Source organism: Nanorana parkeri, unplaced genomic scaffold, assembly GCF_000935625.1.
Source record: "Nanorana parkeri isolate BGI_ZX_2015 unplaced genomic scaffold, ASM93562v1 scaffold318, whole genome shotgun sequence".
Classification (NCBI taxonomy): domain Eukaryota; kingdom Metazoa; phylum Chordata; class Amphibia; order Anura; family Dicroglossidae; genus Nanorana; species Nanorana parkeri.
In genome coordinates, this window is record NW_017306586.1 from 212,410 (window position 1) to 227,795 (window position 15,386).

Below are 15,386 nucleotides of genomic sequence, written 5' to 3' on the forward strand. Positions count from 1 at the left end.
CAATAAAACTGAACCATTAGAACAAAACTATGCTACTAATTTTGTAGATCCCGCGATAATTGAGCAAATGTTTATAAAATCAATATTAAACCTATACATTTTAAATTGCACCTTTTTGCGAAATGGTATAAAAATGAAGGAGCGCAAAACTGTAAATAAGCAAGCTACGCTAAAAAAAAAAAAAATCTGTGTTCTGGTAATGCCTGATTTGCAGTGCAGTGTTTCAACACACAACGCTTTGCCATGCGCTGACACAATTGAATTAATGGTATTTTCAAAAGAAAAAAAACATTACAAGTCAAGCACTGCGATCTGATATAACAAGGCACCGCAACACATGTGCATAACCATACACCACAATACGGTGCGCACTGGTGCACGTGTATATTGTGTTTGTGGGGGGGAGTTGTGTTTTATTTCTTTTTTCAATTATTTTACTTTATTTTTTTGTACTGGGGAGGGGGGTTCAGGGGAATATCAGGGGACATTTCCCGTTTGAAACAGAAAAAGAAATTGAGGACATAGAGTCCTCAGTCTCTTTCTGCACCCCCTCATAAATGAATAGAAGAAACCTCTGTATTTCCATTCAGAAACTCATAATTGAACAGGACGTGATATAAAGCACTTCCTGTTTATTCATAACTGGGGACACATAGTACGACCCCAGTTGTTTACAAACATTGGAGTGATCAGCTATCACTCCAGTGTTTGTTCTGCGCAGGAATGATTGGTAATTACTACAACTATTTACCGATCCTCTGCATGGCATCCTGAAACTGACAGCAGCTCTGCTCTTCTCCCTGCTCAGCCATCCGAAGTGACAGCAGCTCTCTCCTCACCCCCCGCCAGGTGCAGCTGTCTATTTCTCCTTGGATCATCACTGTCTCCGCCCATCGGAGAGGGACGGGGGAGAGCAGCAGGGATCTGAGTGGAAACAGATCAGAGCTTAAAGCGGCTCCAGGCAGGGAGGATTGTCAGAAAAGCTGCAGCGGCCAGAATTTTTGTGAACAGCTGTCATCTGCAAAAACAATTTCTTCTCCGGGGTGGGTCAGGTGTACCCTTCTAATTTAAGTTCATAAGCGTATAGCAGAAGGGTAAAAACCGATAACATGGCACACTGAGCTGGCTAGCTGGAAGTGGTTGTGTTCCGTCGTATGCCATGGTGCCAGGGAAAAAGTTGAGGAAATATCCAGAAACTGTTTAGCATGACAGGATTTATTTAATAAAACACTTTATAAACATTGACCCGTAGAAAAGGAGTGTCATTTTCTACATCAGGAGTTAACTATACAACCAAAGCACACTATCTAGCATATAGTTTTTCTTACCTATAGGACTTGAAAACAAGAAGCGGGCTATGATATGCCCCGAAAACGAAAGGTTTTGCATCTGTCTGCTTTGTCTGAGCGGCAATCAAATCCATATCCACAGGTATCGCCTGGAAAAACACAAATACCTTTATAAAAAGGTTAAACGTAGGGTATTTTAGTTTTCACCCTCATCACATCAGGGGCATTCTAAAAAGGAAAAATAGGATTTTTGTACTCCCCATAAAATCCTTTTATCTCCGTTCATTGAAGGACACAGGGCAACAGATCGTAGATCCTGTATGGTGGGGCATATTGCCTCCTGCAGGAGTAGGACGCTAGGCACATAACAAAAAGACAAACACATACTAGGGGCAGCCCCTGCTGGTGGCCAAACCACCCACCTGCTGACAAGTCTCCAGTAAGTAACAAGCAGTTAGGAGTGCACACCCAATGAGAGGGCGGGGCCTGTGTCCTTTAATGAACGGAGAGAAAAGGATTTTACGGTGAGTACAAAAATCCTATTCTCTCTCCCGTTCATTGAAGGACACAGGGCAACAGATTTTAGATCCTGTATGGTAGGCACGTCACCAAGCAGTCACACACTGAGGGATGGGCAAAACAACCAAACTACCCCTCAAAGAGACGCCTGCAACACTTTGCGCCCCAACCCAGCATCCGCCAATGCCGAAACATCTACCTTATAAAACTTGACAAAGGTGTGAATGGGAGACCAAGTAGCGGCCTTACAAACCTGAGAAACAGAGGCACCATGGCGGAAGACCCAGGATGCCCCAATAGCCCTAGTAGAATGGGCAGTGACAGGAAAAGGAGGCTTGCGCCTCTTAACGGCGTACGCCTGAACAACATTACGAATCCACCAAGAGATGGTAGCCGCTGACGCGGCCCGGCCCTTACAAGGGCCCTCCCTGAGCACCAACAAGGAATCGGACTCGCAGAAAGAAGTCGTAGCTTCTAAATAAGCACAGAGAGCGCGAACCACATCCAAACAGTGTAGTTCTCTTTCCTTCCTATGAACCGGCTTTGGGCACAAGGAAGGCAAGGCAATGTCCTCATTCAGATGGAATGCCGACACAACCTTAGGCAGGAAAGCCGGCTGAGGACGGAGAACCGAATTGTCCCTATGCAGAACCCGCAACGGTGACTTGCAGGACAAGGCAGCCAACTCTGACACCCGAACACAAATAATTGCAACCAAAAAGGCCACTTTTTGTGACAAGGATAGAAGTGGAATCTCTCGAATAGGCTCAAAAGGAGATTCCTGCAACACCGAAAGCACCAGATTATCCCAAGGTGCCAAAGGCGAGCCGACAGGGGGAGCAAAACGAGTCACCCCCTGAACAAAAGGTGCGAGCCAGAGCATTAGACGCCAAGGGCCGTTGGAAAAGCACAGTCAATGCAGATATTTGGCCCTTCACTATGCTCAATGCCAACCCTTGAGCCACCCCGCGTTGCAAGAACTCTGCTGACCAAAAACAAAAAAGCGGGGACAGGGCCCCAGCCTCACACCAGACAAAATAGGCCCTCCACGTGCGATGGTAAATCGTTCTAGAAACCGCTTTGCGCGCCCTGAGCATCGTGGAAATGATCGCATCGGACAACCCCGGGTCCTTCAGGAACTGGCTCTCAACAGCCACGCCGTCAAAGCTAGCGACTGTAAAGAAGGATGGAACACTGGTCCCTGGGACAGGAGGTCCGGACGCAGAGGCAGCCGCCACAGGTCGTCCACCACCAGCTGAACCACTCCTGCGTATCAAGCTCTCCAAGGCCAATCTGGGGCCACAAGGACGACTGACGTCCTCTGCCTCCATCCGTCGCAGAAGCCGAGGTAACAGATACAGTGGAGAGAAGGCATAAATCAGACCGTATTGTCCCCAAGGAGCCACCAGGGCATCCTCCGCCCAGGGATCCAGAGCCCGGGCCACGAACCTCTACACCTTTCCGGTTGTACAGAGACGCCAGAAGGTCCACATCCCTCAGCAAAGACAAAGCTGATGAAAAACCTCCGGATGCAGGGACCACTCTACCGGGTCCACCGACTGGTGACTGAGGTAGTTGGCCTGCCAATTCTCCACCCCGGGAATGTAAACCGCCAAGAGGGCCAGAACCCAACTCTCTACCCAGGAGAGGATTTTTGTGCCGCCCTGGTGGTTGATGTACGCCACCCCGGTGGCGTTGTCCCACTGGACCCGAACCGGCAGATCCTGAAGACGGGTCGACCAATGAAGAGAAAGGCGAATCGCCAGAAGTTCCAACACATTTATCGACAGACGGGACTCCTCCGGCGACCAACGACCCTGCACGGTCAAGGAGCCCAGGACTCCACCCCAGCCCCAAAGGCTAGCGTCCGTGGTGACTACCGTCCAAGTACACAGGAAAGACTTCCCTTTCACCAAGGCCGGAGATTGAAGCCACCACCGCAGGGAGGATCTCGCCTCCCGAGACACCCGAAACTCCCTGTACAAGGATAGGGGGGGGGGGGCTTGTACCACTTTACCAGGATGTTCCTCTGCAGAGTCCTGGTGTGGTGCTGTGCAAAGGACACCACCTCGAAGGAGGCCACCTTGAGACCCAGGACCTGCATGCAAAAGCGAATGGGCGACCACCGGCGAGTCCGCAACAGACGGACCTTGGAACGGAGTTTCAGGAATCTGTCCTGAGGGAGAAAAACCCGGGCCGCAACAGTGTCCAGGCACTTAGAAGGCACCAGACAAGTCTTCTGGAGGTTCAGGATCTATCTGAACTCTTCCAAGGACCGCACCGTGACCTCTAGAGCCGTCACCGGAGACGAGTGCGACTCCGCCCGCAGAAGATCGTCCAGATAGCCCACAAATCGAGATCCCCGGGAACGCAACAGCGCCAGAATCAGGGCAAGCACCTTGGTGAACACCCACGGGGCTGACGCCAAGCCGAAAGGCAGCACCACAAACTGAAAATGCTCCTCCCCCACCGCAAAACGACCCCGTAAGGACAGGAGATGGCAATGGCAAAGCCCGCTATCTAGGGGGCTTCTGAGTCAAGGAGCGTTCAATGCGCGTCACAAAACCATCCATGGCAGAGGAAAAAACCTCCAGGGACAGCGATGTACCAGCTGTACCGACCACCACCCCTTAGGGACGCAGGGCGACTGGCAAAGGAGCACAGGCCGCACAAAGAGGGGACCTAGAGAGGTCCGCAGCTCACACCCCTCACAAGGCAACATAGATGGCTCATCCCTGCGTTCCATGTCTTGCCCCGTAGCCACCACTCACTAACTGCCCCACAGCCAGGAGACCGCCACAGGCAGAGAGAGAGAGAGAGAGAGAGAGACCCCAGTACTCACGACCCCCCTTAGTCAGTCCGTGTCTCAGCAATGGCACCAGCAGCGTCCAACCCCGCATCTGAGGAGATCAGCACGCAGCGTCTGCAGCCAGCGGTGTCCCACAGCGGAAAGTAAGAACGCCCCTTCAGCCCGCGGCTGAGAGGAAGCAGGGGCGGAAGTGACCACAGAGAAAGGGAGCTTTGCCCTCATTTAAAATGGCGGCCACTGAGCCGCCCGGAGGCCGCAATCCAGACCGGGGCCTCGATTAGTGGCAGCAGCAGAACACCCCCACAGCCATTAGCCCCCACAGGAGTCCCAGCCACCTACAGACCGAACACAACGGGGTAGGAGGGAACAGGCAGCCAGGAGATGCAGCTGTGACAGAAACAGCGCAGTCCCAGCACAGCACAGCATCTTAGCAAAAGAAAATGTCACGATCCCCTCGACAGTCACCGCCACCACATACATACCCCCGCAGGGAAACGACCAGACTCCAGGCACCTTCGAGGATCCACAGCCAGGACGTGCAGAGGAGCGGTGGACAAAGCACCCCCGACCGTAGTCGCAGCGCCGCCAGCCTGTGCGGAGTGCTGCGACAGGTAGGCCAGGACCTCCGTCATATGCACCCCACCGGGACGAACCCACAGGCGTCGAGAGGAACCAAGTGTAGCAGCCGACCCACCGTGGCAGAGTCTGCATGCGCTCGTCGGTCACGCAGGAGAGACAAGGACCTACAAACATCCAGCGTGTCGCCCTAGTGACACTTTCTTGAAGAAACAGCGAAAAAAAATTCCAGAGAAATTTTTTCCGCTCCTTACTCCTGACGCTAGGAAAAAAACTGGAGACTTGTCAGCAGGTGGGGGGTTTGGCCACCAGCAGGGGCCGCCCCTAGGCTGTCTTTGTCTTTTGTTATGAGCCTAGTGTCCTACTCCTACCCTACAGGATCCACGATCTGTTGCCCTGTGTCCTTCAACGAACGGGAGAGAAACAAAAGGTATCCATATTGCCAAATTCAAGGAATTCTGTTCAATAACTGGAAAATGTTTACAAGACTCTGGAATATGTTTAAGCACAACAGTTACACAAAGGGGCATTTATCAAGGAAGTTACAAACAGATTTAAAGGGGCAAGTCCATTTTCTCACAAAATGTGAAAAAAATGAACTTACCCACACCAATCTGCCACCTCTCACCACCCCCCGCTGTGGAAACCTCTGACTGGAACCAACATCCCGTGGTGTCTGTGTATAGGCATAATATTTACTTTTAAACACTTTAAAATGGCATACAGGTTCACTTTAAGGGGCACAACACATACATAAAGGATTGATTTAAAGACCAACACAATTCAGCACTGTGGCTACCTTGGTCACATTTGAGGTTGGGTCAGGTTTATGTTAAAATTTTAAATCATAACTCAGAAAGGCAAAAAGACACTTCCTAAATTCTCAGAACCATGCGAGAACATTCCCTTTCCAAAAACAAAAGTTTATAAAAAGTTTTAAAAAAAAGAAAGCACCATACTTACTGTTCCTGAAGATAATTTGTCCTGTGATACTAATAATGAATCACACTTTGAAAGAAGTTCTGTTAACAGGTCAGAGCTAGAGGATTGAAGACTTCTAAGTTCATCAATATTCAAGCCCATAAACAGTTCTGGTCCCTCTGTAGGTGTCTTGGACGGTTTACTATTACTGTCTTTATAAGGTGTAAGATCTGTGTGCTTCAAGTTAGGTTTGGTAAAAGAGTTTATGTCACGGAATGATCTCCGTCGCTCTTTAACAGAGGTAGATATATCCTCATCCTCAGGCTCATTTTCCTCTGTGTCAAGGGATATTTTGTCCTGGGAGAGATCATGAAGGGACGGTTGTGGCAGTACAAATTCTGGCTGTTCCTCAATCACAGGTGGGTAAATAGCCGTCTGTTCTTTAATTTTTTTAGCTTGCATTTCTTTTAGTTTTTGAATTTTGAGAGCATATTCCTTTTCAAGTTCTTGCAATCGCTTTTTCTCAAGTGCAATAGCCTCTGAAGACTGCTTTCTGGGGCTGTCCAAGCCTGGATTTGGCTTAAAGATTTTATTAGCCTAAAAACATGAAAATAAAGACTGATTAAACGAAGATACTTGTTTGTTAAAAGTGCAAACTGTTTCACTTGGCCAAGATTGTGAAAATGCTTAAACAGTACATTTCAAATAGCTCCACAGTATTCAAATCTAAACTGGCTACAAAAATCACTCTACAGCAATTTTAGGATAACACACACACACTTACTTTCCAAGGAAAAAAAAAAACAGGAACCCACAAAAGTTATTGGCATCCATCATTGTTATTCCATATTTTACTTATTTTAAAAAAAGGCAGTTTTTGATTAAACAATTTTAAAATAAAAACAGCCTTTTTTTAAAATGAAAATTACATTGACAAAAATGATTTTGTTGCAAAACAGTTACAGGAAATCACTGCAAAACAAGCGATTTCTGTAGCTCTGAGAATTTTGGACTTGCCAAAAGGTACTTAAAACTGCTCCAGCTGTCACAGGTTTGAAGGATGCCTGCTCCTGCTCCAGACTGCATGTTTTAGCTGATGTTTACCGCTGAAACATTGAGTCTGAATAATTCAAGGTGCCGGTCTGGATGTTTGATGGAGGAAGAAGCTTGCTAAGTTTGCTGTCTGGGAGAAAGCAAAACCTTTGGTGAGTGAGCCATCTAGAAGATTGATCACACGGGTGGGTTTGCATCTGCACTGAAAAGCACTACATTGTGAAAATTTAAGTCATTTTGCACTGAAGCACTGATTGGTTTTAAAAGGACATTGTCACACTTGTTTCATATAGGGATGTCCCGATACCGATACAGGGCATTTTCACGAGTACTTGTAGTCTTGAAAATGCCCCGATACATACAGCCGATACCAGGCCTTTAAAAAATTTTAATAGATTTAGCTGCCGGAGATGAAGGAAGGACAGGCAGAAGGTGGCACGTGAGAAGCCAGTAACCCACACAGCACCTACCCAGAAGACACTCCACCAATTGCAGCCTCCCTCTTCACAGGGAAGTGTGACAGCGTGGTGGGCAGTGTGTGTCGATAGTGTTCTGCGTGATGGAACTGCTATGTCTATGGACTGTACTATGCAGTGTGGAAGTGCCGGCGAAGAGCAAGAGCCCAGAAAAAGATTGTGTTCGGATGTATGAAGACTTAGTGACAAACTATGCAGAATGGCGCATGTTTCTTACTGTATACCTGTTTATGGCACAATTATTATTATACAGTATTTATAGTCATTACAGTTGACACCCTTACTATTGAAAATGCTGTATCAAATCTACTTGTACTACCTTATGAAGCAGAAAAGTCTAGGTCTGCCATTCTCAACCAAGGTTCCCCAGGCAGTTGCGAGGGGTTCCATGAGCTGGGGCTGACTAACTTCCTGCTGGGTGGTGGCCGACTAGTTCCAGGAACAGCACCACTTGACAGAGCTAGCAGCATGACAACAATTATCTTTTTAGCTGTTAGAGAGTCACTATGGGGGGGGGCATTCTTCCCACTGGCCACTAATGCATGGGGCATTCTTCCCACTGGCCGCTAATGCATGGGGCATTCTTCCCACTGGCCACTAACAATTTCATGTTACAAAACTTACTTCCCCTTTTATGGTACATAAAACATATTAACACTTATTACCCATGGGCTGTACACAAAAAAAAAAACTTAGCAGTCACCACCCTCACATTCCATCCCAAGTTATTTACATGATACCTCTCAGTGTTTACACTTACTCCAGCACTGCTCGGCTCCAGCTTCCTTTTCCCCAATTCTTGACTAACCAATGCTTTAGCTCGTGCAAGTTCTTCCCCAGATTTAACAGCAAGACTCCTTTTTTCTTGAACTCTGTGCTGTACTTTGGTAATCTTAAAAAAAAAAAAAAAAAAAAAAAAAAACACAGGATAAACCCACATTGTGTACTTTACAGAAAACCCATTATTGCTAAAGCTTATGCAAGAATCAAAACATTTAGCTTCTTTAATATGCCACAGTATGCCAGCAACAACAGGACTTTTAGGAGCAGGCAAGTATTTCCTCTATGCTCCAATTCTATAGTGTTATGTTGCCCTTAGCCTGTCTGAGCCCTAAAACTTACCTGTAAGTGCTACTGAACAGCAGAAGAGAACTTCGAGACAGGGCAGAGCTCTGTAAATCTGAGCACCTTTGATGTAGCTAGCTTCACAGGTGAAACCAGACACATTATACTAGCCAATCTACACTTCCTGAACACACTGCACTATGGTCCCTGTGAATATGCTTGCATTTACACATTAAAATGCTTGCTTTAGCACATTAAGTTTAGAAATAAACTATTTGTGCTCCATGACAGGCAAACTTGCCTTTACTACATGCAACTTCAAAAACATTAACTGGATGGCTTGCCTGTGACCAACAGGTAGTTGCAGAAATGTAGATATAAGGTTGCTAAGCTTAATTCAACTGCCATTTAACTGGAATGATGACTGACAAAGAGATGGTGGGTACTATGCTGTATGTCGGGCTGAATATGTACTGCCCTTGAGCAGTGTTCACAAAGGAATCCAGTGTATGTACTTGGATGAATGACCGTAATTAATCTTGATATCGTGATCATAGTGTAGTGGCTTTATTAATAGCTGAACTTATGAGGGTGCATTTATACTAAAAGTTTCAGATTTATCATACACCTTAAAGATCTGTATATGAACATTGACGATTATGGAGAGATGACTGCAATGATTGCACAGACAGTGGGATGTAATTGAGCTTGCCTGTGGTCTACTAGCACCAACCTAATTAACATGCAGCAGTGATTTTATGGCTGTTTCTTTAAATGTGAACTGGCTGCATAAACATTTATGATAGGTCTATGGCTGTGAAGATTTATTGTAGGCTTGATGCATATCACTGGTGGGAGCGGAGGAGGACCAGGGCAGGCGGGGGAATGCAGAGTCACTGCAATCTTCTCCCCGCTGCTACAGCCAGCACAAGCGCGGAGGAGAACGGAGGAGCAGAGCGGCAGCAGCTGCAACTAATCAAAAATCAACTGATAATGAGAATCGTTGACAACGATTCTCATTAACAATTAAAATCGATTTAATCTTTTAGTTGTTGCAGCCCTAGCCTGCAGGTGATGAAAGGTTAACTATCCCTATTGAAGCAAGGTCCAGCTGAATCTTTGGAGGCATTTGGACCAACAGGAAGACGTTTTCCCCTAGGATCTGCATTGACTTTTCACCACAGGAAGTCACCCGAGTGCCCCACAATACTGATGCCATGAGAAGGCACAATAGAACACACTGGGGCCAACAGCCTGGAGAACAACAGGGGTGCAGAGGAGAGACTGAAAAGTCAGAGCCCTGATAGGTCAGTGAAGAAATAATTATCCTAGTTAACCGCACAGGTCAGATGGTCCCTTACTAGGAGGAACGGATCAAATACCAACCATAAATTATGGCCTTGCATATCACAAAAGGACACAAACATCCATTCTGGCCAGGTTGGGATGCAGCTCCCGAGGTCCAACTGACACAGGGACTAGAAAAATGATTTTGTTGTTAGGTCCAGGAGACCCTACAAGAGCAGAGGAAGGGTTGGTAATCTCTGCAGTGATACAAGAACATAGAGGGAAAGCAGCTGCATAGCATTAGAAGGGATGAGTCATTAAACCTGAAACAGCCAGACTTTGCATCCCATATGCTTGAATGGCAAACTACCCAAAGAGCCTGCGAGAATTAAATGCCCACCCACTTGGAAAAGCTGAAGGAGCCCACAAATAAAACAAAAAACACATTCTCTAATGTCCGTGGTGCTACCTTAAGTAGAACTTGGAATAGTAAGAAGCTGTTGCAGTTAGGAGAAAAGCAGTACATTTTACCTGTTCCTGTAATTTTTTGAGGAAGACCCTACTGGCATTCAGAAATTTTTCTGTTGCTTGCAGTTGTTCTGAGAGTTTGGTCATTTTTAGCTCTGCAGTTTTGATCGATTCCTTTTTCTTTTCCTCCTGCAGCAACAGATTTTTCAGGAGAGACTCATCCTTAACCAAGAGCATTCTGTGTAAACACAAAGTAAACAAAAGATAACTATAGCAAAAAACAACCTGTGTAGTACAAAATTCCATTCATAATATGAAATATTTTTATATTATTCTGCGCCCCTGCAACTTTACCTTAGAACTACACATGCCTAAGCAGTGAACAATAACATAGCTGCTCCAGTTGCACTTGTTTACAAAGAAATCTGTAACTCAAGTTTTCATCAAGTGAAAAAAAAAAAAGTTTAAGAACCAGGCTCTTCCTGATGAAACAAAAACTCTAGCAAGTGCAACTTACGGTACGTCCTTTCATGATTTTAGTAAACGATTTGCACAGCAGACAACCTAAACGGTGCCTGCACATACATTTCACTGCTTACTAGGTCACTCACCTTCAATTACCAAAGTTAAGTAAGTCAGTTCACTCGTCTCAAGAGTTTCACTAATGATCAGCAAGGACAACAAAACACAATAAAACACCAACAAGGTGCAAGGTTCAAGCTTGACTTCAGGGACTGAAGCCGATATTTGCACAATTGAGTGCCCCAAGTTTCAGAACTCGCAGTAGAATATAAAGAAGGTCCATCCTCCTGCATTAGACATGAAGGACACCGAGAGACGTACTACAGCTAGAGCAGAGGGGGACAACGTCACAGCTGCTATTGCAGGCTCAAGCTTGCTTTAACCATTTCATTGAGATGACGTGTTGGACGTCATTTGCAGCAAAAGGGTTAATCCAATTTGGTTTGAGTTTTGCCTCCGTTAGTAGATCATAATACTACTTCCTGGTTTAGCATTAGTACTGCTTGGGTTAGCTACCAGCTCACTGGACAAAGGTGATGATGCTGATTCACTGTCCAATGACGAGGCTGGAAGCAAAGAAGTGGCAAAAGAACCTGAACTGCTAAATCACAAAAGCACAATTACTTTATTCTAAAGTCTATGTAAACCCCAACAATAAACTTCTACTATTTGATCCCTCTTGGACTGTTAAAGGTAATTGTTAATTTGACCCTGTACATTACAATCTTTTTTGATTGAAAACGTTTTAGTTTTAGTTTACAGGAGCTGCAGCACGTAAATATATTATGTTTGTTGAAGATGTTTATTAAATACAAAATTGCATTGATCGAACTAGAAATCCAATAATTTTCTAACTTCCTGTAGTGAGCTGACCATGCTGCTCCTAAATCTGAAACATTGTTATCGATCCTGCATGAGCCTTCTCTGTGGACTGCAGAACACCTTCCCCTATGTTATTGGGACAATAAGATTGGCAGGTGTTAGGTATCCTAGGGTGACAGTGCTGCTCCTCCACAGATACAGTGCAATAGCTATGCGTTGTCACCCTACGACAGGGAGTGTCCATTGAGGGACACAGAATTGGACACTAGAGGACAAAAAGAAAACCTGTAGGCCAGTCCTATGGGGTATGAACTCTCCCACATCCAGCAGGCTCAGTTTGTAGCAAGTGGTACCAAGAGCAATGGCCAGAAGCACAAGAGCAATGGCCAGAAGCACAAGAGCAATGGCCAGAAGCACAAGAGCAATGGCCAGAAGCACAAGAGTCTCCCATCAAAGGAAGAAAAAAATCGGAGAAAGGGATTTGACTACGAATAGAAAAATCTTGTTTTCTCCATCGACTGAGAGATGCAGGATTCCGGTTTGAAACTTGTGAACATTTTGGAGTAGAACCCCTGGGACCGTTCCACCACCTGGACTGGGGCAATGATGCCCTACTCCTGAAGACCCACTAGCACCACATGGAGAACTGTTAATCTACGCAGAGACACAGGTAGGTTGAAATTAATGAATTGGGGAGGGGGCTGGGATCGTAATTCTGTCTTGAAGCCTCTGGAAACGGCCTACCATACCAAAGCATCCCAGATGCAGGTTTCCCATGTATCCACAAAAGCAAACAGACCTCCCCTCCCACTGGATGCAGATGCCTACTCACAAAGTGAGTCGTCAGGGACAGGGTCACACAACTGGGGCTGTGCGATGGCTGAGGATCTGGAGAGCTCTCCGCTGCTCTAACCACTACATTCTTGACGGGAAAACTCCACAATGCAGAGCCCAGGCCCAAAAGGTCACATTCCAAGCTAGCCCTGCAGTACCCAATTCAGATGGATCTAGGTACGGCATTCCTAAGTCAAGCTGAGAAACTGCCAAACTGAATAGCTGCATATGGACATTAGCTCAGCAGCAACGAAGTAGGAATCTTGATAGATGAAAAAAAATTATCTAGGAGAAAAAGTATCTAGAAGAAAAAAAAATAAAGATGGACTTCTCTCGGCAGAGCAGAGAAAAGACAATAATCCTGCTAAAACACTAGAAAAAAAACATGGCATGCTGGGAGTAGCGGAGCTGACCTGCAAGTTTTGTTTGCCAATCTCAAAACCTCCTGTTGGTGACAAGAAAAATAGCTACACTGCAAGCATATGTTTTCCTGTAATAACAATAAATAATAATAAGCAGCACATAATTAGGCAGTCAACTGTTAGATCTTTAATCAGATAAGACTATGCAACAATTTACAAAGACCTTTACCAGCCCAAACTTACTTTTGCTTTGTATGCCTCGACTCTGCCTCTGCCACTTTAGGATCCTTGACATGTTTACGGTTGCCATCTACTTCTATATCAGAATTTGCTGGAGATAGACTTGTTATGGTCAGGTCTGTTTTTAAGAGTTTCTGTTTTTCACGACTGCGCACAAAAGAACAGATTGTACTTTAGCTTAGAATATGCGATTAAGCAACAAAATATTAGCTCGACAGTATGAGGTTACCTAGAAATCTCCTCCATCAGAAGTCTATATTCAATCTTCTTATCATCTGGTAAGGTATCTGGGGTCCTCAGAGGATCATTTTCTTTTTCAGATTTAGAAGGTGCTTTTGGTTTTGATGCCTAATTAAAACAGAACAAGATCACTGACAATACTGCCACGTTATAGAACCGCTAGTAAACATGTATGTTATGCACATATGAAAAAAATGCAACAGTTTTCCAGGAATACCTACTTGAGAAGAGGAAAAAAAACATACATGCAACAAATAGACAGCTTTACTCCACATCCAATTTTCTCCAAGGCATATCCCATGGAAATTAATCTGACATTCCCTAAAAGCAACCTAAAGTGCAGAAACTGTGCATTTTCTCTGCATGCTTATGTGTCATTCTGTAAAATAAACACTATTCATGATAGATGTATAGATGTATAGATATCTATATATCTATAGATCTATATACTAGATGCCAGGGACACCTGACTGCAGGCAAGCCATGCAAAACAGTTTTTTTGACTTACCAGTAAAATCTGTTTCGTGGAGTACTGTACAGGACACAGGCAAATCCAGAGAAGACTGGGTAATGTGCAGGTATCATCTGGTGATTGGACACTAGCCACAGCTGTGAGAAGCAGGGCTTATTATCCATTCATTTAATTTATCACACTCATGGAGATGTGATACGGATGAGAACATGGCCTTTTGGATGTCTCTTTGGCTTGCGTACTTGTTATACACGGATCTCCTTTGATTATTCCTACTGCTGAGGACATTTTGGATCGTTTATTGAGTATTGGAAACTAGGAATCTGTAGATAATATCCTTGTTTGATCTCTAGCGGATTTGGACATCTTTGGTGTCCATATTTACAAGATTTACCCTATTTATGGATATCCAAGTGATACGATTGTGTAATACATATTTTTATATGTTTTTTTTTTAAAATGAGTTCCAGATGTTTAATAAAATATGAATTCTTATCAAATTATAGTTGCATTGTTGATATGATGGTGGGATCTCCCTTAAAGGTCACATGTGGTCATTTATGCTAAACTTTTAGATTAACATGCAAAATATTTCTACAAGGCTAGGCTCACCTCTGCAGTTCTTCTGGCTTCTTTGATCATAGATTCCAAACCTCCAAAAACACCAAGGCCTGAACTAGGTGGCTCTGGATCAGATTCATCAGAGTCAGAAGCATTCAGTGTTACGACTACCGATTTGTGCTTTGGAAGCTGCAGTACACAAAACAAACACAGCAAACAATGAATACTACAGACTGTAAACCGAACACAGAACTGTACTTCACCTAAACTTTACATTAATGTATGGTTAGTTTTTTTTTTTCCTTAACTAAAAAAAAAAAAAAAAAAAAAAAAACAAACACAAACTTGTATGGCGCATGCATTTGTGTGTGTTAACCACCTATTTCAATGTGCTGCAGTAAAGAGATGTGAGCGAACTAAAAAAAAAAACACAAAACAAAAATACACGTTTTACAGTCTTGAGATAATCCCAACCAGTCTCTGAAAATTTTAAGCCCGAGAGTCAATGGTCTTATCTGGAGGCAGACACCACTAGCAACTCATTTGTTTTAATCACTAATGCTTCACAGGGATTATCATATTGTAGGTGTGTGTGTTTTAGGCAATAAAAATTACCTTTATTACACGTCTTAGAGGTCTTAGGACCCTCACAATCTTAGTATTATTCTTGCGATGAGTAGCAGAGTTGAAGCCCGCTGTTGTTAGCATGATCCTTGGCACAGGCATAATATTGTTAACAACAGGAGGTGATGGAGGCGGACTGTTATTACCCAGCATCTGGAAAATGAAAAAAGATGAAGCATATTACATGACATCTGTCCAACGTACACAACAGCAATGCTTGCCCACTGTCCCCGATTAACAATGCAG

The 15,386-nt window shown here is 44.7% G+C and overlaps 1 protein-coding gene across 1 annotated transcript in view; it reads right to left on the reverse strand.

Moving 5' to 3' along the window:
• Positions 1-15,386, reverse strand: part of ZFC3H1 (zinc finger C3H1-type containing) — an 80,837-nt gene that overhangs the window by 43,916 nt on the left and 21,535 nt on the right. Inside the window, exons 10-17 of the mRNA XM_018558061.1 lie at positions 15,132-15,293; positions 14,568-14,705; positions 13,473-13,591; positions 13,247-13,390; positions 10,527-10,701; positions 8,404-8,535; positions 6,157-6,711; positions 1,329-1,438 (exon numbers count right to left, since the gene is read on the reverse strand). Coding sequence (XP_018413563.1) covers positions 1,329-1,438; positions 6,157-6,711; positions 8,404-8,535; positions 10,527-10,701; positions 13,247-13,390; positions 13,473-13,591; positions 14,568-14,705; positions 15,132-15,293 — 1,535 coding nt within the window. The remainder of the gene's footprint in view (positions 1-1,328; positions 1,439-6,156; positions 6,712-8,403; positions 8,536-10,526; positions 10,702-13,246; positions 13,391-13,472; positions 13,592-14,567; positions 14,706-15,131; positions 15,294-15,386) is intronic.